At 39.6% G+C, this 25546-nt stretch overlaps 1 protein-coding gene across 1 annotated transcript in view; it reads right to left on the bottom strand.

Moving 5' to 3' along the window:
* CAPZA2 (capping actin protein of muscle Z-line subunit alpha 2) overlaps positions 1-9040 on the bottom strand; it is a 56356-nt gene extending 47316 nt beyond the window's left edge. Inside the window, exon 1 of the mRNA XM_082846956.1 lies at positions 8897-9040. Within this exon, the coding sequence (XP_082703082.1) occupies positions 8897-8935 (39 nt within the window). The 5' untranslated portion in view covers positions 8936-9040. The remainder of the gene's footprint in view (positions 1-8896) is intronic.
* Between the last annotated feature and the right edge of the window lie 16506 nt (positions 9041-25546).

Here is a 25546-nt window from a genome sequence, read left to right as displayed (position 1 = left end):
ATTCAACAACTATTTCTTTAAATATGTTTTTACCATTTATTTAAAATATTAAGAAATCTATGAATCCAAAGTAGGCATTATTAACTGAGAAAGTTATACAAACTATTATTTATATTTTCAATTTTTTTCTGTCCTCTGAATCATTCACCTCAGCCCACAAACACTCCTAAAGTTTTTCTATCTAAAAAAAAAAAGTATCCCTAAAATGAAACAGTAGGAGAAAATGAAGTAGTATCTACTCTTTCTCTTTGGTTTCATTACTGAATTTTTTTCAAGAATGATTTATACTTTAATAGGGGAAGGCGATTAAGATGTACAAACTTCCAGCTGTAAAATAAATGAGTCACAGGGATATAATGTGTAGCATAGGGAATATAGTCAATAATATTGTAACAACTTTGCGTGGTGACAAATGGTAACTAGACTTATCGTGGTGACCATTTTGTAACGTATAAAAAATATCAAATCACTTCATGGTACACCCAAAAAGTACACCCAAAACTAATACAATACTGTAAATTATACTTCAATTTTAAAAAGCTTGAAAAATTAATTAAAAGACTAATATAGGGGGAAAAAGTAATTTATACTTACTGTCTCCTCTTCTTATCCTTTAGTCAACATTTATTGAGCACCTAATACAGTGAAACTCAATCCTGGTGGCACATTCAAACCATCTGGGAAACTTTTTTTGAAAAAAGTACAGATGCTCCAGGCCTCACCCATGAGTCAAGCCTGTGCATCCATGTTTGTTTATAAACTCTCCAGTTGACTCTTATGTGCAACCAGAGTTGAAGTCACTGATAATAATATATGCCACACACTCTACTGCAATTACAAAGATGAATAAGACACAGGGCCTGTCCCTGAAAAACGCAGGAAATAAGAACATTAGGAAACCTATTAAAATGGGTAAATGTTATAACAAAGGTATGTACAAACTGCTAAGGGAACAGAGATAGGCAAGAATACAAAAGAAGGTGAGGGAGGTCTTTGAGTATGGTTACTGAACTACAACGTACACAAGACTGAAAGGCCATTAAACTGCTCTCTTAAAGGCCAGCAACGATCTCTAGTCTACCACTTAAAATAGTTGGCCTCATCTACACCAGTCTTACCACACGCAAGATACAGATAATAACAAGGTTGCTCTGACAATTGAGAAATTAATTAATACAGTAGATATTGGCATATAGGAGATATAATTTGTTTCTCATCCATTTCTCTTAAAGCCAAAGGCTCTTCTCAATTCTATATTCCTTTTTAATCTCTCTGCAATACTTCACTGCTCCTTCTGGAAATTCTCTTCAAGTTCTGTGAGATGAGCACCTACTCTGTGCTAGGTATACACTTCTACTTCAAAGATCACTCCTCACCTTCTAGTTTCTCTCCTTCTCTTATGCCTTAAATGAAAGTATCCAAAAGTATATGCTCTCTGCCCTCTCCTCCCCTATGTCTGAACTTGTTCTCCTAAAAGTTATTCCAATCTCGTGGCTTTAACCCACAGAGAGGATTTCCAAATCTAGATAATCTCTGGGCCTGATCTCTTTCCAAGCTCCATTTCTACATCTCCCTATCTGCTACGCATGTTCACATAGACATTCTGCTAGCATCTCAAACTTAGTAGAACCCAAACAAAATTCACCATTATTCCCCCGAGCTGTGCATCTTCTCTCCTGTGTGTTCTTTAGCTGTTAGTGGTGGTTCCACTTCCCAGTCAACCAGATTTTAATGTTCAGTTACCGCTGATTCTTCCCTTTCTCTACATTCACTCACCATGTCTTGTTGATTCCAACTCTGAAATGTTAGCAATCATTTTTTTCCTCCGTGTCTTGTAAAACTACTTTAAATCTGGTCCTAACACTTAACTCAGTTTCCCAACTGGTCTCACTAGCTCCAGTCTGTCTAGACCCGTGGTTCTCAACCAGGGGCGATTTTGTACTACAGGAGACATTTGTGACTGTCGTGACTGCGGTGCTACTGGCATCATGTGGGCCAAGGATGCCCAAACATCCTAAAATGCACAGGACAGTTATCTGGCCCAAATGTCAATAGTGCTGAGGCTGAGAAAATCTGTGCTGTTTAACAGCACAATTCATCTTTGCATCTCTTACTTGCAAAGTACTTGAGATATAACTCATATTTCCTGCTCATTCCCACTTTTCTGTTTTTTCTTCCTGTGCTGTGCTCTCTGACATGAGCTTGTACCTCAACTGATACCTACCATCCTCCTAGGCAGAAGTAACTTTTCCATCTTCTGAATGTCCATGGACTTACTGCTTTTTGACCCTGTATAATATATATATTACATATGTCTGATTCATCCTTGAATCTGTAGTCTTGCACTGTGTCTACCAACCAGGTAATCAAATCACCAACCTTCAGTGAGTCTAAAACTTAATCTACAGAATCATTACTGCTATTCACAAATACTGCATTTCTCTTCTTCTTCCCTGCCCCCTCTGAAATGAGGTTTATAGATATAACTTGCTTAAGCTAATTGAAATCTGAGCAGAAGTGCAGTGAGTCTCTAGTGTGTGTGTGGGTAGGGGGGAGCTTTAAAACCCAGTATGGTATTCATTGCATTTCTTTCCCACTGGCGTGGGGACAGTGATAAAAAGCCTAAGACTTTCTTGGGGGGGCGGGGGGAGAAGAGGTAAATTTCACATGCTACATTTTGTAAATTTAAGGTGTACAGCCTGTTACTTTCATACATTTATATAATGTAGTATGATCGCGACTAAAGCAATATTTATCACATCACTGTAGTACAATGGTACTGTCTATATTCATTATACTGTGCATCAGATCGCTATGGTTTATTTACTACTCATTACAAGTCTGTACCCTTAAACACCATTAATCTTATCCCTCCCACCCTCCATTCTCTGGTAACCACCATTTTATTGTTTTTTTAAACACGTTTGACTTTTTTAGATTCCACATATAAGTGATATTGTACAGTACTTGTCTTTCTCTAACTTATCTCACTTAGCACAAGGTGCTCAAGGTCCATGTTGTTGCAAATGGTAGGATATCCTCCTTTCTCATGGCTCAATAATATTCCATTGTGCATATGTATCATATCAAAAAGCCTACGTTTAGACTGAAATCCTCCAAGAGCCTACAACTATGTGACTTTGCGGAGCAGGGCCCTTCTGCTGCTGACCCACACTAGACACACACAGAACGAGTGAGGAGATGCCACGAAAAGCCCCCACCACCAACGCCCTCACGTTGAGATTTTAGTTTGTTTGTTATTGCATTATATCCTTGCTTACCCTGATTCACAATCAATGAAAGATGCATAATTTCATGGGTCACTAAAAAAAGGAAAAATGCTACCTGTATCACAAGCCATGATTGTACAATGCAGCCTGATTTCAGAGATCTTAAAATATGGAAAATGATGAGTAGTGAAATCAATGAAATATGGTATATTTGGTAAATGAATAAATGTAGGGGTAGTTTTCAAAAATTAATTCTATTCATTTTCAGTAGAAACATTATGAACTAAAATGTGCAAGAGAAGTTCTCAGCCATAGGGTTCACAGTAGAGCATGTAAATAAATGTCTTAAGAGAAAGAATATGAAGACTGTAGTTCTACCCTTCAGAATAAAATTAATGAAATTCTCCTTTTTTGACAACTATAAGTGGTTCCATGGAAGCCCTATTTTCTTTGATATGCATCAATCTCTTGCAATAAATTACTGCTTCAGGCAATTAAGCTTTTAGGTCAGGACCACAGGTCAAGTTTTCCCATCATGCTTTTCAACCTTAAAAACTACTTTGTACTAAGCGTTTTTATTGGTTTGGCCAAAAAGTTCGTTCGGATTTTTCTGTAATATATACCATGTTCTTCTATGTATATAACCACCTTTATTTTAAGTAGAAATGACTCCCCAATGCACTGAGAATGTACTACAAATTTGCTTTAGTGTGCAAAGTCTAAAAAACTCCACTAATGCTGCAGCAGCTATCAAGTTTCTGCTTGCTGTAGGAATTTTTACATTTTATTGGTGCAATGACAGAATTCATTCACCTACAGAATGAAATTAGGAATGAATAATTTCTACATTAATCGCTTACTGGTTGAGTTTACTTTTTAGTTAATAAGAACACTACTGATTTTACATTAATCATGATGGAATATAATGGCAGCTTACATTGCTTTTATCAATACATACAAACAAAACTTCTGAAGCCACATTATGATTGTGTGTGGGGGAGAAGTATACAAACTGCTTATAAATATTTAGCATGTGTAAGTGATTTGAACCATAGCCAGTATCACCACCTGCACCTCAAGGAGCACCAGGAATTTCATTTAACTACCTAAATCTTTAAAATCTATAACACTATTTAGAAGTGAAAAATGTAGGCATACTAGATTTTCCCTCCAAAACTTACCTTTATATGCTACTTCTTTTCATAAAACTGTTATTTTTTCTTAATTTTGTAAATTCATTACTCCTTTGTTCATTCACTCACTGAACCATTGTACTCATCACATACATCGCACTGAAAGATGCTAAAGATGACATTTCTGCACTAACGAATTCAACAGAATACAGGAAAAAAGACAGGTAAACAGATAACTACTATGCAAAACTGTATTCAACATTAATGATGTGTTTCAGCGTTCAGGAGAGAGAGAAAACAGTTGTTCAGGAGAGAGAGAAAACTAGCCATGTGATCTGAGCTAAATCTTGAAGGAAGAGTAATTTTTCATCTTTCAAAAAAGGCGATAGATCGGGGAGCAGTACCAATGCTCAAAGCAGGTAAGTCATGAGCAGAGAAAAATGACTAAAATTTATTGTGTTTACTACATGCCAGGCAACATGTGCACTTATAAAAGTTTAATGGGGAATATAATTTGTTATATCCCCACATTTTAGAGGAAACTGAAGCTGCTGAGAGATTAAATAATTTACTCCATGTGCTAGGCATGGACTAGCATGCAGGTCTCTTTGAATTCACAGCATGATTAAATAACAGTATATATTGGAAATGTCAGAACTATTTAGGTTAGAATGGAATACAAGGACATGAACACCATTTTCAAGAGTTGGGCTTCCTTGTAAAGGCAATGGAGGATGCAGCAACTAAAAGTTTGGGAGTAGAAAAATGATAGGAAGATGGAGGGATTTGTCTAGAAAGTTTATAATAAAAGTCCAGCAGTGGCAAATAAAACAGATATGAGACATTCTTCTAACCTTACTTTTCCTCCCTTAGCTTTGTTTCTTCCTCAACTGTGTAGTCACAGAACAGGTACAATCAATTTGCATTCTGTTCATACAGTACAAGTTTGTTACTAAACAACAGTAGTTCATAACATAAATTGTTAATGGTCTGGTCAATTGAGAGGTTATAAATCAAATATTAATATAAATGAACTTTTCAAGCAAGAAATAATTTCTGTAAGACATATTCTGATGGAAGTGACAAGGTTTGGAAACTAAGTGTAAGGTACAGAGAGCACAAGGAGGAAAAAAGTTAAAGCTGAAGTTAAAAACCTGGATAACTTGAATAATGGGAACAGAGTCATAAAGAGAAATATGAGCAGAAAGAGATGGGTATCTGCCCTGCTTTGTGTAGGGACAGAGAGGAGGGGAGTTTATGAATTTACTTTCAGGCAGGTTCCATCTGAGCATATCTCCTTAACTGTCTTCTGTGGAAGAGGACCAGCAGATAAATATGTGTGACCAGTGCTAAGGGGAGAAGCAGGGCTGAGCTAGGTACTTGAGACATCTGCAAAGATACAAAAGCTGAAGCTATGCGAGCAGATCACTCTACTCACTGGGGGAAGGTAGAAGAGGTTGGTGGGGGGCGGGGGCGGTGGTAAGGTGTCTTCCAAAGCTTCAAGTGACTTCCAGGATTTCTCACTTAGAGAGCAGTTTGGGAATAGTTCTTATCTGAGCCTTATACCACAATTTCATATAATTTCAATCACAAAAAATGCTTTACTGTACAGTGCAGCTGACCCAGGAGGGGAAAACATGAACTGTTCTAACCTAGAGTTTCTGTAACTATGTAAAAAGGTCTGTAGGACACACCACGACAAATGAATAACTAAACAACTTCATTGTGCTTCTTCAGATAATTTTATTTCCTACTAACCCAGTGGCCAAAAGTGAAAAGGTTATTACATTTCATACCAGTATCCTCAAAAAGCAACTGTATATAACTGAAAAAAGCAAAGATATTATTCTAGATTAATTTCTAAAATGCTTCCTACCACAGGACATATATGAAACTACACCAACAGCATAAAACTTTTAAATGTGTCAAACAATAATAAACTTTGTTCTAAAACGATCAAACACAAATTAAATTTAAAACCCAACACTATTTAGTGTTTGGCATTTACAATTTCTATTAAAAACAAAGAGAACTATTGTTTCTCCCTTTTCCAAATTAAGCTGTCAAATTTAACACAAAGAGATAAATCCAGAAAAGGATTCTATCATCAATTGTTAAGAAGTGTAATGTCACAAGAGCATCAACTTTGGATTCAGACAAACTCAGGCTTAAATACCGCCTTTGCACTTCCTACTTAGGTGTCCTTCCGTGAATTACTTAAAGCTTTTAAAAATTTATTTTACTTATTTGTGCAATGGTAATAATCAAACCTAGCTCAAATTTACAACAAATTAACAAATGTATTGTCTAACTGAACCAGGCATATACAAAGTATGGTACTACTAAGTCTTAACAGCTTCCCTTCCTTACTTCCACAGTCAGTAATGGAAATTCCAAGAGCTTTAAATTAAGTATTAAAAACTTATTTTTGAAAATTACAAACAAGATGGCAGAAAAAGTAAAATGATTTAAATATTAGTTTAAAAAATAACACCTTTAAATCCTATTTCTGATTCTATATGCAAGGTCCTCCTCCCAAGAGATTAAAAAGAACATTTAAATAAAGTGACAAGACTGTTAGAATTTCACTTTACTAGTTACTTCAATTTAACCTCACAGTTTGGTTAATATTTTTCTTAAATTACTAAAAGATGTGATCAGAAATTTATATGCAAAATATCCACAGAATAGTCTTACAAAACTCGAAATAAAAACAAACCCACAAAATTCCTTCAAATTGGAGTGTTCATTCATTTACTGTTAAAACATGGTGTTGGGTGAGCATAGAGAATAAGACCCCTTCCCACCCAGCCCCACACCTTTATGGAGCTCAGTGCCCTGAGAGTGCCGGATGACAAGAAATCCTGTCATATCATTTTGAAAAAACTTTGCTATTTTAGGTCTTTACAACACATGGCAGGCCTATATTAACTCCCACACTGAGTACTCTCTCCTCAGCTAGATTTCTAGCCACTTGAGCTACTAATCACCACTTACCAACAGCAGAATAAAAAACATGACAATCCCTTTAAAAAAACTTTTTAGTACTACTTAATTTTAAATGTGTGTGAGCACCTGCATACATTTTCAGTTACCAATTTATGGTTATTTACCAATATTACACGTGTGAATACTGCACAGCAACTTTTGCGTATACAGGGATCTGCCTACCAGGACTGTGGATTATGGAGAATCTTGCTGCTCTCCCCATTTTGTCGTTTTATTATCACTTTCACCAAAGAGCACAGAGGTAAAAAAGATTTCCGGAACTGAAGATAAGGCTGACTGCTGCACGTTCACATCGGGAAGAAGACAGAACATGACATTTCAGTACAAGAACACACGATATAAAAACACTTGGAGCAGAGCGTTCCAACCGAAAATATCCGTAGGCTTACATGAGGATTTCTTAAACACCAGTTATGTGTTTGTGTTTCATACATGGCTGTACTGCTTTGGAACTTAAAAATGAGCCCTGTTAAATTAAGAGTGGAGTCTTCGAAAACTTTAACTATCTTATTCATTGTTATGTCAGTTACTTCTGAGTTTGAGAAACATCAAGGACCTGTGCAGGAAATACTTAAAATTAGGAGGGTACCCCTGTGTCCCAAAACACACTCTGGAGAATGGGGCCTCACAGAGGCCAAGGGAAACCGCGAATAAGAGAGATCCAGTTCAATGATCAGATTTCTTACTTTAAATGCCTGAGAACTTAAGTCGTTCATCTGGTTCTAATGCTGTCACAGCATCTAAGATACAGTAAAAGGAGTTCCACAATCTCCCCTCTTCGGAAGAAGTCCTAGCAGGACCACGGGGCGCTACCAAGTCGGCCCCCAGGGCGGCTACTACCAACAAGAGTAGCAAACAACCGTGGGGAGGGGGGTGTCTTTTTATGAGCAACTTCGTTGCCTACAGCTAAAACCGAAAAAGAAAAAAAAAAAAAAAAAAAAGAGAGAGAGAGAGAGAGACTTCCACGGCTAAAGGAAAAAAAACGTAAGACCCAGGAAAGAAAGCAGTTTGCTTGTGGGAGGATAGACTAGAAGAGAGAAGTCAAGGTCTGCTTCCTAAGCAATTTTTCCCCCTTAGCCCTCACCCCGGCCACCCTCTCCGGCCAGGCCATCGGGCTGAGTACTGTCCTTGGGCCGCTCCCAGGCCGGGACCCAGACCCCTCTGCAGTCCCCGACCCTGGCGCAGGGCCCCCGTGGCCCATGCGCGGGGAGAGGGTCCCCAGCGGCCGCCGCCCTCCGCGCCCCCGGCCCCCGCCCGCCGCCGCCGCCGCCCAGCTCCCGCTACCTATTTTCGGAGCACACACCCTACAAGGAGCGGAGCGAGCAGGCCTGGCGGAGACCTGCCCCCGCGCGGGGCCTCGGGTGACTGACAGGGGCAGGCACTCGCGCGCAGCGAGGAGAGGGGAAGAAGGGCAGCCGGGGGCACCGACCAATGCCCTTCCCCGGCTGCCAGACTCCGGGCTGATACGGCGGGGCTCTACTGGCTCCCCGGACCGATGGGCTCTGCCGCCCCCGCGGCCCTTACCTTCTCCTCATCAGACAACTGCTCCTCCAGATCCGCCATTTTCCTTCTGGCGACAAACCGCGGCGGCGGCGGCGGCAGCAGCGGCCACCTGACTTCCCCCTTTCGGTGCGGTCCTCCGCGCCGCGCGACCCCGACAAGGGAGGGGCCCACAGCCCCGGCCGCCGCGCACGCGCCCCGGGAGCTCCGCCTCCCTCCGCCCGCCTCACGGGGCCAGAGCATGGCTGTGCGCGTGCGCGGTTGCCTCGGAGGCCCAGGAACCGGGAGGAGTTGCTTACTTCCGCCTGAGGCAGGCTTGTCAGTATCCTGAGTCTAGGATTCTTTCCCCACCAGTGACCGTATGGACCCAGTCTGCGATGAGTACATGCTGAGCCCTTGATTTTACTCCCATCAAATCCTGAACTCCGCCAGCTAAAATGTGAGAAAGTGCACAAATAGCTTTTAAACATTCTGGTTTAAAAAAAAGATTACGAGAAAAATATTCGGCCTTCATTAAAATATGCACATACAACCCAGTACATAATTGGAAGATGTTCTGGATATATTCATTAAAGAAATAACTGCTGGTCCTTTATTGTGTGTGGGATACTGTGTTCGCTTCTGGAGATATACAATGTTAAGTAAAAGCCAGAGGAACCTCAGTTCTGAAGAAACTCATTGTTCCTTAAACGAACATATTAAGAAGTTGGGGAAGGCTCTGCACTATTGCAGGGGAATAAAGAGTTATGTTAAACATAGATCGTACCCTTCTGAATAGGGTTGCCAGATTAAATACAGAAAAGCCCAGTAAAAGTTGAATTTCAGATAAACAATGAACATATATTTTAAGTATAAGTATGTCCCATGAAGCATTTGAGATATACCAATTATTCATTGTTTTCAAATTTTATTGGATGTCTGCTAATTTTATTTGCTAAATCTAACCCTACTTCTGAATCTTCAAGTTTAGCAAGAGAGTGAAGATGTAGTTAAAGCTGTATATGTGAATTGGCTAGGAATCTTGTTAAGTGCAGTTGCTGATTCAGCAGGTCTGGGATGTGGCTGAAGAATCTGCATTTCTAACAAGCTCCCAGGTGGTGCCAGTGCTACCGATCTGGAGACCACAGGTTGAGTAGCAAGACCTTAGAGCTCAGATAGGAGTTAAGATTTTAATCATTTTGTTGTACACCTAAAACTAATACAATGTTACATGTCAATTATATCTCAATTAAAAGTATATTAAATACAGACTGGGAGAAAATATTTGCAAATGATGTGACCAACAAGAGATTAATTTCCAAAATATACAAACAGCACATACAACTCAATAACAAAAAAACAAACCAATCAAAAAATGTGCAGAAGACCTAAATAGACATTTCTCCAAAAAAGACATACGGATGGCCAATAGGCACATGAGAAGATGCTCAACATCGCTAACTATTAGAGAAATGCAAATCAAAACTACAATGAGGTACCACCTCACACCAGTCAGAAGGGCCGTCATTAAAAAGTCTACAAATAGCAAATGTTGGAGAGGGTGTGGAGGAAAGGGAACCCTCCTACACTGTTAGTGGGACTGTAAATTGATGCAGCCACTGTGGAAAACAGTATGGAGGTTCCTCAAAAAAGAAAATAGAGTTGACATATGATCCAGCAATCCCACTCCTGGGCATATATCCAGAGAAAACTCTAATTCGAAAAGATCCACGCACCCCAACATTCATAGCAGCACTATTTACAATAGCCAAGACATGGAAGCAACCTAAAATGTCCACTGACAGATAAATGGATAAAGCAGATGTGGTTCATATATACAATGGAATATTTCTCAGTCTCATAAAAGAGAATGAAATAATGCCATTTGCAGCAGCATGGATGGACTTAGAGACTATCATACTAAGTGAAAGATGTCAGAAAGAGAAAGACAAATACCATATGATATCACTTATACATGGAAACTAAAATGTGACAGAAATGAATTTACTTACAAAACAGAAACAGACTCACAGACCTAGAAAACAAACTTATGGTTACCAGGGGATAATGGGGGAAGGGATAAATTGGGAGATTGGGACTGACATATACACACTACTATATATGAAATAAATAACTAATAAGAACCTGTTGTATAGCACAGGGGACTCTACTCAATAATCTACAATGGCCTATATGGGAAAAGAATCTTAAAAAAAAAGAGTGGATATATGTATATGTATAACTTACTCACTTTGTTGTATACCTGAAACTAACACAACATTGTAAATCAACTATACTCCAATACAAATTAAAAAAAAACAAACTTATGGTTACCAAAGGGGAAAGGGGGTGGGGGAGGATAAACTAGGAGTTTGGGATTAGCAGATACAAACCACTATATATAAAACAGATAAGCAACAAGGTCCTACTGTATAGCACAGGAGACTATATTCAATATCCTGTAATAAACCATAATGGAAAAGAATATGGAAAAGAATATATATGTATAACTGAATCACTTTGCTGTATACCAGAAACTAACACAACATTGTAAATCAACTATACTTCAATTTTAAAAAGTATATTTAAAAAAGACATTATTCAGTAGAAAATGAGAGACTTGGCAAGTTTTGAACAGTGACATGACACCATCAGAAATATGTCTAGCAAGATGAATCTGACAGCTGCATGTAAATGACACATGTGAGACTACCTTAAAGAGCTCAAATAACTGTTCCTATGTAAAACTTTGTTATTGAGTAATCTATTGAATGGTCATGGTGTGCAAATCACTGTTTCTTGTGGATGGAAAGCAAACAGAAGCCATGCTACTAAAAAGCTCATAGTCCGTTAGGGGAGAGAAAGGAAGGGGAAGCTTGCTGACACGTGCAGGCAAAAGCAGGTGTCCTGTTAAGGGTAAACCGTGCAGAGAAGACATGACAAAGAATAAACCACACCGTTTGGTCAAGGACCTCACTGGATGTAAATAAAATGTTTACTTTCTACAGTTTAAAAACAATTTCTTCATTGATTTCTCACTGCAGCCTCCTGAAAGAAGGTATGTATCAGCATTATTATACCCATTTTAGAGGAGAAAAAACTGAGACAAAATATTTGTCCACTTGTACCTAAGTGACTAAACTGGGATTCGACCCCAAGCATCATATTCCGTATCCCATGTTCTTTCCACTTTGAGATCTTTCTTTCATCCTCTCTAAAGCCTAGGCACTCTCCACCAAATAAAACTTAATGAAGGTGATTACTCTCCCATCCCATCAATTTTCTTCACCACCACCTACTTCATCAACAGTACTTCTGTTGTGTTTTGTTTTGTTTTTTGGTTTCTGTTTACTCAGCAACGCTTAATATCAATAATTTGTACTCAGTGGGTACTCAGTAAATGTGTTGCTTGACTAATTGCTGCTCTCTTCCTTTAGAAACCTCACCCAAATCTGGTAATGTCTGGTAATAATTTGAGTCAGACTATGTTTATAATTGCAACCTTGGTGATACTTTACATGGGTTCCCCATAGTGACACAACCAGCAATTATGTATAATTTCTGATAATCCTTTCAAAAACCTCCCAATATCACCCTCTTGATACAATTAAAAGGAATTATAGAATTCACATAATCTAGGAGTTCTAGGAAGATTTCAAGCCATCACACAAAATAGGTACATATATGGAATGACATTATAATGGCTGCAGGTAGAAATGCTCTGGTACTTTTTTTTTGCGGTACACGGGCCTCCCACTGCCATGGCCTCTCCCATTGCAGAGCACAGGCTCCGGACGCACAGGCTCAGCGGCCATGGCTCACGGGCCCAGCTGCTCTGCGGCATGTGGGATCTTCCCAGACAGGGGCACGAACCCGTGTCCCCTGCATCGGCAGGCGGACTCTCAACCACTGCGCCACCAGGGAAGCCCTTTAGTGTTTGTTTTTAAATTACTCATATGCTTCTTAATCTATTTTCCTGTGGATGTGGTCTATGTCCTCAACTAATTTTAAGCTTGTCAAGGTCAGAGGTTACCTAATTTCATAGAATCACAATCCTAGAATCCATCTAGTGCAAATCTCTCATTTTACAGGTAAGTTGAGCTTTGGATAAATTAAATGAATTGATAAAAATTGCAATCTAGCTGATATTTTTTTTAAGATGTTTTTGATGTGGACCATTTTTAAAGTCTTCATTGAATTTGTTACAATATTGCTTCTGTTTTATGTTTTGATTTTTTTTGGCCAAGAGGAATGTGGGATCTTAGCCCCCCGACCAGAAATCAAACCCGCACTCCCTGCACTGGAAGGCGAAGTCTTAACCACTGGACTGCCAGGGAAGTCCCTGATATTATTTTAGAACCCAAGTGTCCTTATGGTTAAACTCATGTTCTTAGCTTAATACACACACACACACACACACACTCATGTATAAATATGTATAATCTAAATATATATCACAATCATATAATGTATAATAGAATAAACATCCTTTAAGTATCAATGCTGAACTACTAAATAGTTGCACCAGATATAGATTTGTGTAACACCATGTTAAAACTAATATCCATAGTTTTAAAAGTATGGCTTACCTCACTTCTGAGAAAAACTGCCAGTGTTAGACAATGTTATTTGGTTGTTAGTCTTTCATGATCAATGAACACAACTGGTCTCATGTAATGTCCTTTATGGCAGTAGAAAAGTGTTAAAAATCATGTATATTTTCAAAGTAATTGCTAAGTCAAATAATTGCCTGAACTATTTGTTACTTGCAGCTGTGTGTGTCCTACCTGTAGTCCATTTCCTCAGATGGATTTGAAAAGGTCTATACAAGTGGAACCCTTGGAGAAGCCTGACATGGATCATTCCAGAAATAGCAAGGAATCTTTTTTTTTGATATTGCAACTTTTTTTTAACGTCTTTATTGGAGTATAATTGCTTTACAATGGTGTATTAGTTTCCGCTTTATAACAAAGCTCTACATATACATATATCCCCATATCTCCTCCCTCTGGCGTCTCCCTCCCACCCTCCCTATCCCACCCCTCTAGGTGGTCACAAAGCACCGAGCTGATCTCCCTGTGCTGTGTGGCTGCTTCCCACTAGCTAGCTATTTTACGTTTGGTAGTGTATATATGTCCATGCCACTCTCTCACTTCGTCCCAGCTTACCCTTCCCCCTCCTCGTGTCCTCAAGTCCATTTGAAGAAGCTGATTTTTAAATTCCTCCTCCTTCCTGAATATGTTGTCCTTCATAATTTGGTTCCTACCAACCTCACTAAACCCTCCTCTTCCACTGCCCCAAATGCAAATGTCTCTGAAACACACAAAGCTATTTACTTATGCATCACATTCTCTCAGGTCTCTGCAGAAACTCTTTCTGGAATGTTCTTTGCCACTGCATATCCTTTAAAATTCAGTTCCGTTATCCCTTTTTTCCATGAATCCCACATTGAATCCTCTGGCTAAAGCTAATAATTTCTTTTTCGAGATTCCAATGGAAAGTTTTCCATGGATTTTTGCCATGTACTCTAGTGGTAAGATGTACAGATTTTATAATCAGTAAATCCTGGGTTCTGATCTCTGTTCCAGCTCTAGTTAACTGGGCAACTTACTTTGGAAGCTTCGGTTTCTTCATCTATACCTTGGGAGTAACAATGGTCCCTCCCTCATAGGACTGTTGTGAGGATTTAATGAGATAATACAGGCAAAGTGCTTAGCACCCAGCACAGGCATTAGCAAAGGTTTCAACAAATGTTAGCTATAATCATCATATTATAATACTAATCCACTCCTTAAGAACATAGCCTGTCTTAATTAGCTGTCTGATAAATACAGAGTCTGGCACATAAGTGCTTAAAAAAATTGTTGTTGGAAAGCATATTGATTGAAAGACTCTTTCATTTCACATCCCTACATGGGAGCTAAAAAATTGAGCTAGCCACCCATGTGGGGTCTAGAGATTGCCCTAAAATGTGGCTCTGGGACTCCAGAACAGGAAAACAAACTTTTTCCTCAGCAACCCCCAAATCATACCTCCTACTCTTTACTACTCCATTATTTAGTCACCACTTAAATATCTAGTTAATTTTCTGCTCTTTAATTTCTCTGTTACTGTAAGTTCAAGCCTTCAGTCTCCTCACACAATGTCCCAAATGTAGTATAGAGCATGGTGACTGACCAAGGTAGTCCTTTAGGGTGAGGCAAGGAAATACTAAAGCTTCTATTTATTTACATTTACTTAATTATTATTACGATGTCAGATATACAAAAAAAAAAAAAAAGCATGTTTTACCCCTTGTAGATCCCATTCCCTTTCTTCTTCTTCCCATGGGTAACCACTAACCTGAATCTAGTGTTCATCATTCCCATGCATGTTGTTTCTTTTTCAACACAGGACTGTTTCTTTTTCATCTTTTTAACCCACTTAATGTGGTACCTAATTCAAACAGTATTTATGGAACAAATTAATAAGTATGATTTCTTGCATGGTCTTAAAAACAACATGGATAAAGAATATTAGACTAATTTCTCACTTTAAAAAAAATCTCCCTATATGACAAATGTAAATTATGGGGCATGAGTAAAAGTTAAGGCCGACCACTGACCTGGAAAGATGAACCAACACAATGAACAGATTTGCTAGTAGCAAGTAAAAGGAGGGGTCCGACAACTTTGATTTTTTTACCCTTTATGTCTGGTAATACTTTTAACCCTTATTTGGACTCAGTAATAGCAGAATAACAGTATAGCAGAAAAAGAAGCCTGTCATTTGTGTTTCCCCAAGCCACACCAACCTACAATAAAACTGTGCGCTGACTCAGGTCTAATCCAAAGAACTGTAGGAGTATTTGCCCAAATTACTTCCTCTTAGTTCTCTGGGGGTACCACAGTGGTTCACGTGCATTCAGAAATGTTTACACTGCCGTGTTCCTCTGTCTTTTGACATTGGCCTTTACCACCTCTGCTGCTCTCTATCTCATCAGAACTCTCCCAGTGTTGTAGCTCTGGCATCTTTTCTGATGCTCCCCCATGGGACGTACGGCTCAGTGCTCGTGTCACCTGATTTTCCTCTTCCTATGACTTTAACTGCATCCATTGCAGGTAGGTGTTGGATGATCCCCAGCCACTGTCCAAGGCTGTGTGCTGGGGTATTCAATTTTCTGCAGTTTTCTCCGGAGAGCTGCTTCCGATGGATAGAGCTGTAGCAGACACTGGAAGTGCTCTGACCAGATTCCCTCGGATCACTTTGACTATTTCTGTACTTCAGTGCTTTTTTGCCTCCACTTCACAGAACTTTCAATTATTCTTTGGAGGACTGCTCTTGTGCTACTGTGGCTGCCGTGAAGCAGCTCTTAACCAACGACTGTCAGATGACGGAGTATGAAAACCCAGCTCCCTAGCCTCAGGTCACAACAACTCTGAGGTGTAATTTACCTTCCAGATTCTCCCTGAGGGAGAAGGCCAACCTCTACTTGCCTCTTCCCCCTTTCCTGGGAGTGACTGAGGTATTATGGAAAGCTTTCCAATTAGGAACAGGAGAACAGCAATAGAATAGAAGTAAGGTTTTACACACGGGGGCACTTTGGGGCTCCAGATTGGGGATGGGAGGCCAATTATCAAACTTAGAGCACCTCATTAGAGTTGGGATACCCTTGAATATGAACCCCAAAATATTGATTTGGAAAGACTTTAATCGATTCTTGCCTCAGTAAGATTAGCCCTAGGAATACAGAATTAATTTCGCAGGTGACTTTAAATGTGGAGAGAAAGCCAGGAACTTACCTGACATGGGTCTGACACTGTGCATAACAGAGAGGTGGAGAAGAGAGAATTTTATACTGCAGGACATAATCCATGTCCTAAAGTAACTTATGTTCTGGTTGTGAAATGCTAGACTTCAATATATAAAAATATGAGTCTACAATGCAATGTGATGAGTTCAAAATAATTGGCATGGATGAGAAATGTTTTCCTATATGTATGAGATTAGATGTAAAACATATTAAAACAGTGGATGAAAGGAGGAAATAGAGACTACTTTTCTACTCTTTGTATTTCTTAATCTGCCACACTGCCGATCTCATGACTGAAGCGTGAATTTAAGGCATATTACAATGTTAAGCTATTAATACTTATTTTTAGTTTAAGTCAATACTTCCAGAAGAAATCTATATTCTAAAGATATATACATGTGATTGCTTCTATGAGTTCATATACTAATCACTTCTTAGATGAGTTGGCTTATTTTAGAAAAGTTTCCTAAATTCACAATACTTGACATAGTAAGCCAAAGTAAGAGATTAATGTACAGCAGAACATATTAGAATAAACTGTTTTGAGTGGTATTGAAGAAAGGGATGTCTGCTTCTTGGGAGAGTAATTTCTTTTTATAAGAAAGCTTCATATTTTCAGCCTAATATTTCTGTATTTTAACTTATGGGACAAATAGTTGTATGATTTCTGCCAATTAGTGAAATAATTCTAAGCCTCAATTTTGTCATCTGTTAAAAGGGAAACAAAAGTAATACCTATGTCATTGTGTAGATAAAAATATGTGTAAGTGTTGTACACTTTTTAAACATATAAATCACTGCAATTTGTCATTCATAGTCTGATGGAAATTGAATTCTATTCATTCATATTCACTGTGATAAGCATAATGAATATATAAAATATTACCATGCACATATATACAATGGAATATTACTCAGCCATAAAAAGAAACGAAATTGAGTTATTTGTAGTGAGGTGGATGGACCTAGAGTCTGTCATACAGAGTGAAGTAAGTCAGAAAGAGAAAAACAAATACTGTATGCTAACACATATGTATGGAATCCAAAAAAAAAATGGTTCTGATGAAACTAGGGGCAGGACAGGAATAAAGACACAGAAGTAGAGAATGGACTGGAGGACACGGGGAGGGGGAAGGGTAAGCTGGGACGAAGTGAGAGAGTGGCATGGACTTATAAATGCTACCAAATGTAAAATAGATAGGTAGTGGGAAGCATCCACATAGCACAGGGAGATCAGCTCGGTGCTTTGTGACCACCTAGAGGGGTGGGATAGGAAGGGTGGGAGGGAGATGCAAGAGGGAGGTGATATGGGGATATATGTATATGTATAGCTGATTCACTTTGTTATAAAGCTGAAACTAACACACCATTGTAAAGCAATTATACTCCAATAAAGATGTTAATAAACAAATAAAATATTGCCATGAATGTTTAACTTTTGATTTAAACAAAACATTAAAAAGATATTTCTCCCAGTTTGCTTTGACATTGTCCTACCTTGTAATGGTCACGGACAAAAAGGCCTTATGAAATATAAGAAAGAGTATTGGCTTAGAATACCCAGATTTTGGCCCGTTTTTTTTTTTTTTTCACTTAAAAAAGTCACTCATCTTGGATGAGTCTCTTAACATCTTCATTCAATTCAAAGATTCATTGTGAAACTTGCATGAAATAATATATGAAAGGTGCTTTGTAAAATAAAAAGTGCTGGATGAATGTAAAGAATTATCATTAAAGTACATTATATCTTGTGATATCAGTAACCTATCATTCATCTTTCTTCTGGTTTTGTCTCTAGTGTACTCAAGTCCAATAATGCACGAGTCCTTAAAAAAATTTATTGTGCTTCTATTATATATCAGCACTTACTAGTTATTGGAGATGCAGCAAAATAGACATGGTCCCTGACTTCACAGAGCTTATTATTGAGAGGATCACCTCAGCATTCAACCCTCAGATTATAATAGGCATTTTTACCCTCAACATATCCTATTTCTTGAGGCACACTGTGCTCCAATCTGGACATGTGCCTCCCCTTTTCAGGGCCATAGGTAACATCTTGGTGTCTCCCTTTCTCATTCTCCTGGAGACTCCTTTAGTACTATGTGTTGAATCTGTTTGAGATCTCCTATTTTGTGTCAGATCTCCTATTTTCTGTATCCAATGATTTCCTCTTTTTTTGATTTATTGTTGTATTTGTAGAACATATTGTCCAGAAGCTTCCTGAGAAAAGGATATAGAAGTATAGACTGCACATGAGGTAAAATTTTACAACTGTATATATCTGAAAACATCATTATTTGACCCTCACACTTGATTGATAGTTTGGTTGTGTATAGAATTCTAGATTGGAATTCATTTTCGTTCAAATTTTTTAAAGCATTTTTCCAGGGTCTGTAGATTTTTTTTTCTTTTGGTTTATGACATTTTCTTTGTCCTCAGTGTTCTGAAATGTCAAAATAAAGCGACTTTTGTGGGTCTATTTTCAATTATTTTAGTGGACTCTGTGGGTCCTTCCAATCTGGAAAGTCATGTCCTTTAGTTCTGAGAAACTTTTAAAATTATTTCATTGATGATTTTCATTTTTCCACTTTCCCTGTACTTTCTTTCTGCAACTCCATTTATTTGTACATTCCACCTCCTGGATTGGTGCTCTATTTTTGTTTAATCGTTTCTTTTCCTGTATTTACATACCTTTTCTTTTTTGCCCTACTTTTCAAGTAACAGCCCCGACTAACCTGACTACCGAGTTTTTCCTTTCATTTGTTATCTGCTCATGTTAACTAGTTTAGTTTTATTTTAGGAATATCTGATTGGTCTGTTTTGTGATTCTCATCTTCTTTTGGTCAGAATCCCCAGAACGGACTCTTCTAATCTTCTGGCAGAAGAGGAAAGGCCTGGATAATAGTATTTTAGAAGCCAAGTAGAGGAGAAAGGCTGGGTGTTTCAGCATTCACCATCCAGATGTTCCTTTAATTCCCCTCAACTATGCTTGGTATCCAGCAGTCCAGAATCCCTTTACTTTACCCTCCCCAGAGGATAATTTTCCACACTTCTGCCAGGGTGGGGAAGCAGCACAGACTAGGGGAGGGGACCAAAGGATGTACCTGCTTCTTAAACAGCCTACAGCCGGTCCTTCTGATTTCAGGTCCCACTTCACCCCCATTTTCAGAAGGACTTGGTGCTATCAAGTCATGGACCCTTAAGGATCTTGTGGGTACAAATGAGGCTGATTCTTGGTTTTTGCCACCACCAGGATTTGTCTTTTTGAGGTCCTCAAATCTGCTACAATCCTCCATATACTTTCTAGCCTTAAAATTTCTGGGGCTTTTGTATCTTTTCCTTTCTTCCACATTGTTGCATGTTTATTAATTAAAAAACAAATCCTTTTAGTGACGTTTTGTCAGGGAGGAAAAACTAGATAAATGTGTTAACTTTATGTATTAACTTTCCAATCCACTTACTATACTGTAACTGGAAAGAGAATCCTGTTTTGGTTTCAGGGGTGTAATATCTTATCACGTGAGGATATTATCCAGTTTTGCTTTTGTTTTCTTTTTTAGTTTTGCAAAACACTGTATTTTGCAAAATACAAATCTGTTAGAAGCAAGGTTTATACTCTCCATTTTACCATAGGTTCTGCTCCTCCCTCTTGTCATTTCACACATTATCTGTCCAGTCCCTGAGGTAGTAGAGTCCTTTGCCTCTGCCTTGTATGTTTTCGCATCTCTAGCTCACGTCTTACCACACTTCCTTCTTTCTCTCAGCTTCACCACACTGGCTTTCTCTTGGTTCTTTGTAAGCCCCACAATCACTCTTCCACTGGGCCTCTGCATGTGCAACTCTGCTTGTAACCTCTTCTTTTTCCTCTTTAATGCTACTCTTCTTCAGATCTCTATTCAGTTGTTTCTTCTATCTTCTGACCTTCCCAACTAGGTCAAATCCCCGCATCATAGGCTCTCCCAGCACCATGGAGCTGTTTTACGTTTCTTTGGATGCTATTTGGATGGTGCCCACTTCCCACGACTAAATTATAAACTTCGTGGGATAGGATCTAGGTCTGTTTTGTTTCCTATGGCATTCACAGTGCCGAGCACAGAACATGGCTCAAAGTAGGTACTTAATAATTATTGATTAAATGACTAAATAGAACTGATACCTTAAGGATAAATAGGACTGATAAGATGAGAACTGAGGAAAGAGTCCTCAGACCAATAAAACATATGATGGATATGTTTGTTGGACTTGAGGAAGTGAAAGACAGGGCTGTGTCCAGAGCCATGTGAACTAGGGGAAGTGGTGCTGGGTGAAGCTGGAGGGATCAACAAGGGCCAGATCACAGGGGGCCTTTTAAGCAATGAAAAAACTTCTGGACTTTTTCTAAGGGCAATGAAAATTTTAGTAGGGGAGTTACATACTCCAGATACTATGTGGAGAATGGGTTGGAAATAGCAAAAGTGGACAAGGGGAGGCCAGTTAAAAGGTTATTGCCCAAGTCGAGGAAAGACCTGATGGCTTAGACAGGGGGAAAGTTACTAAAGATGGAGAGACATATCAAAGGATATTTTAGAGGGTACAACATTTGATGATGGATTGAATTTGGGGAGTGAAGAAAAGAGAATTGTCAAAAGTGACACTCAGCTTCCTGGTCTGACCAACTAGGTGAACATGGGTACCATTTACTAAGGTGGGAAAGATTGCTTACCCTCGTGGCCCCCCACCCAGGTGTCTGAAAAAGCAAAAATAAAATAAAAAAATAAGCCAGAGGGGATGTGGTTGGAAGGTAAGTGACACTCACTGGTCTCCACTTCCCTGAGGGGTTTCTGGTTACACAAGGATTTTGCTCCCTCACAATCTCATTGGTTAACTACTCTCTGTGTCTCCAGTTCAAGCTTGCAAGAAGGAGAACCTGATTGGTAGTACCTGTCATCTTTTCTGGGTAAAAGAACTCATTCCATGTGGCCTCACTGTCTAGTCTTAGGAGCCTTATTCTGGCCAGATAGCTGGTAAAACATTATTTCTGGGTGTGCCTAAGAAGTGTCTCTGGAAGAGATTAGCATTTGAATCAGTAGACTGAGTAAAGATCTCCCTTGCCAGTGCAGGCGGGCATCATCCAATCCACTGAGGGCCTGAATAGAACAAAAAAGGTGGAGGAAGGGCAAATCCACTCTCTCTGATTGAGCCAAGACATCCATCTTTAATTTTTTTTTCTTTTTGCGGTACGCGGGCCTCTCACTGTTGTGGCCTCTCCCGTTGCGGAGCACAGGCTCCGGACGCGCAGGCTCAGCGGCCGTGGCTCACGGGCCCAGCCGCTCCGCAGCATGTGGGATCTTCCCGGACCGGGGCACAAACCCGTGTGCCTTGCATCGGCAGGCAGACTCTCAACCACTGCGCCACCGGGGAAGCCCAAGACATCCATCTTTTTATGCCTGTGGACATTGGTGCTCCTGATCTTTGGGCATGCAGACTCATACAGAGACTTACACCATTGCCCCTCTTCCCCTTCTCAGGCATTTGGGCTGAATTATACCACCAGCTTTCCTGGTTCTCTGGCTTACATTTGGCAGATCAGCAAATCGTGGGACTTCTTGGCCTCCATAACCACAGGAACCAATTGGCATAATAAATAAATAAATACATGTATATAGAATATATATATTCTATTGGTACGGTTTCTCTGGGAACCCTAATAGAGTCATATGTAAAAATTTCCATTCATTGATAAATGATAGCAGTGATTTTCATCTTGGATAATAATCAACTATACAATCCTTTTGTTTGTTTGTTTTTAATCACAGACAAGGCCTATTCTTCAAAGTGTAATAGTAATTCTTCTGGTTCCTAGTACAGTTCTGTTAAAGTAATTCATAGGAGGAGTCTCCTGATTAAATCCAGTACTCACCGGAGGTAAAGGTAGCCCAAAGAATGTACAAAACTGCAAGGCACATTTTAATCAAGTTTAATCTTCTCTTGCCCCTAGCCATCCTATCCTAGAGCTAAAGAGAGCTCTTGAGTTTCACTTTTACTTCTCTGGAAGAGATGGTGATGAGTGCAAAAGAAAGAAAAAAGTACTTGAGTGCTTACATAATTTGAGATGTGTAAACCCTGGAATGTTCCAATCTTCTGCTTAAGCAAAATACTAAATTTATTTTTGTTAATTTTAGTGAAGAAACAAGAATATATTAAAAAGTTATGAAACTCATACTGATGCCAAACTAAACATTGTAAATCAAGGCAATAGCTCCACTGAGGTAAAGTGTCTTGCAGTTTGGATGTGCAGTGGGTACGGATCTGTGGACTAAGGTAGTGGTTTGTGCAGACAGGCTCAGAAGAATTTACTGCAACTCAATTTTGTATGCAAATCAAGGAGGCAAACTCAGCAGATCTGAGATGGGAACAAAAGATTGTGATTCTACCCTTACAAGTCACAAAGGAGGTTACATTTCATAAAAATTATCCTGCATTTTACTGTGCTTATCTTCATATATAAAATCCTATTGTGAGGTAAACAGAGAATGTTGAGGAAGCTGAGATTCTATGTTCTTAGAACTTTTTTCTATATTTTTTGACTGCAAATTCAGAATTGTTTTTACTAGAGTCCAGAGCCTACTGGGAGACAAGAAAGGTCTTCTAAGGCTTTCTTTGGGTAGGAGGAGGCTGGAGCCTGGGGTGTGAGACACTGAGGGTACAGAGGGGAAAGAATATAGAGCAGAAAGAGGAAAAGGAAGAGTTTCCCCCCCTGCCCCGTGGCTCACAGAAAAGGGACACTGCAGGGGGACCAGAATCTCCGTGGTTAAAGGAAGTCCAGTGCAGGCAGAAGCACCAGCAGCCTGAAAGATTTTTAACTCTAGCTTGACACAAATCCCGAAGACCGAAGACCTGGGAATCCATGCCCAAGCCTTGGGAGAGGTGTCTGTACACAAATCCAAGATGCAGGGTGAAGGGTGGTGGGGCATTGGCAGCAAGATGATGGCTAAAATGAAGAGTTGGTCGAGCATTGTATTTTAGAGCTTATCTTTAAAAAGTGTTTTCTCTAAGGGTGCTATAAAAGAAAATAAACAGTGGAATAAGATGCTAACTAGGGGAGACCTCTCAGGTGGCCAGGGACAACTTCTCTGAGGAATGGCATTTGAGCTGAGGCCTGATGGGTGAAAATGAGCCGGCCAGGTGGATGGGGATGGGTAGCAGGAAGAGGGAAAGAAACACAAAGGGAAGAAATGGGTCAGTTCTGGTTTATACTCTAATAGTACTAAGTAACTTTCCCTCATAGCTACTGAACAAGAGGAAGTGTGAATAGGTATAAGAGTATTGGAGAAATGCGTAGAATTTAGTTTACATGGACCGAAACATGCAGTAAATTCACTTGTGACATTTTCCTACTCAACATTCCATGATATTTTCTTATCCCTCATCTTGCTTGCTTTGTACCAAACACATTTCTGACAAAACTTTGCTTTGTCTTATAAGGAGCCTTAGAAATGATCTAGACCAGGTGTTTCTGTAAGGCCAACTGGCCCGAGGCAGGGGAACACAATCAGATTCACAGGTTGCATCAGACCGAAATTCTCCGGACCACCCAGTTCCAGAAACTGCCCTGGAGACATTCCGGACCACCCAGTTCCAGGAACTGACCTGGGGACTTTGAACTCAGCCCAGCCTTCCCGCCTTTCGAGGGGCGGGACTAACGGTCCCCCAGGATACCAGAAAAGACCACCAAATAAGGAGTACCCTGCGCCCTCCCAGATTCACCACACCCCTTTCCCTTCTTCCCCTATAAAATCTTGCCCAACCCTCGCCCGGGTGCGACTTCTCTGGCCCCTTTCTCTCGGACCAGTGAACCTCGCCCGGGAGCGCTCCCTAATAAAGCTCACTTGAAGCTTTCCTCTGTTTCGCGGTGCCGTTTGTTAAGATACAGTTTCCACAGCTGACTGCAGTTCAGAATTACCTGGGGAATCTTGCTGAAAAGAGATTCTTCAGGTCCTGGGAGGAGTTCAGGCATCTGCATTTTGAAGCACCTCATGTGATTCTGATGCAGGTTTAGTACCCTAATCTTGACAGTAATTTCCAAATGGTCCAGCAAAACCTTGGTTCCAGATGATGTTATCAGTGCTCTAAGAATAAAGGATTCTCTTGTCAAATAAGCTTGAAGAAACTTAGATTCTTCTCTTAGCATTTCACAAACCACCCTAGGATAAATGCTGTGGGACATACTGAAGTGCCTAAGAGCTAAACAATAGGATCGTATTAGATATTTCTTAGTTTCACCCAGAATAGTTCTTTGTAAACAAAAGTATGGACACCAACGATCTAGAAAAAGTCTTATTTAATTTCCATAAATATATGTATGTTTATTATTACATTATAAATCTTATTAACTCTAACTGGGAAAATGCTCCTTCAGTTAGGAAAGCAGTTCCAAAGAAGGCATCTAGTCCTAGTTGCAGGTAGAGCTCTGACCAGCCTCACAGCCGGTCCTGAATGCCTTCCTTACACCTCTGCTCTTGTCCTTTTTTCAGGCTCTGTCTAAAACCTCTATGCTGTCTCTCAAATGTACACTTCTACATGTTTATAAAGCATCTCCACCTGGATGTCCTAAGCTTACTGTCTATGATTCTGATAACTAATTCCAAAAAGTGGGTTATTTTCTCCACACTACTAGGCTATTCTTCAGTGGCTGGGTGTCCCACCATTTAACTCTGACACTATCTACCCAGAGACTGCATCAGATGTCACAGGTTAAGAGCTTAGTCTCACAAGACTACTCCGACTTCAGATGCCAATTGCAACTACAAGTTTTCACCTGTGGTTCTGACTGACTGGCTATAAATTAGAGGTTCCCATGACCCTCTCCTCAGGTTCAATTAATTTGCCGAATAACTCAGGAAACCAGTTTACTCATTAGA

Source organism: Leucopleurus acutus (assembly GCF_964270905.1).
Source record: "Leucopleurus acutus genome assembly, chromosome: 9".
In the NCBI taxonomy this organism is placed as follows: Eukaryota; Metazoa; Chordata; class Mammalia; order Artiodactyla; family Delphinidae; genus Leucopleurus; species Leucopleurus acutus.
Note: the sequence above shows the minus strand (reverse complement) of the source record. Positions and strands in the feature narration are given on the sequence as shown.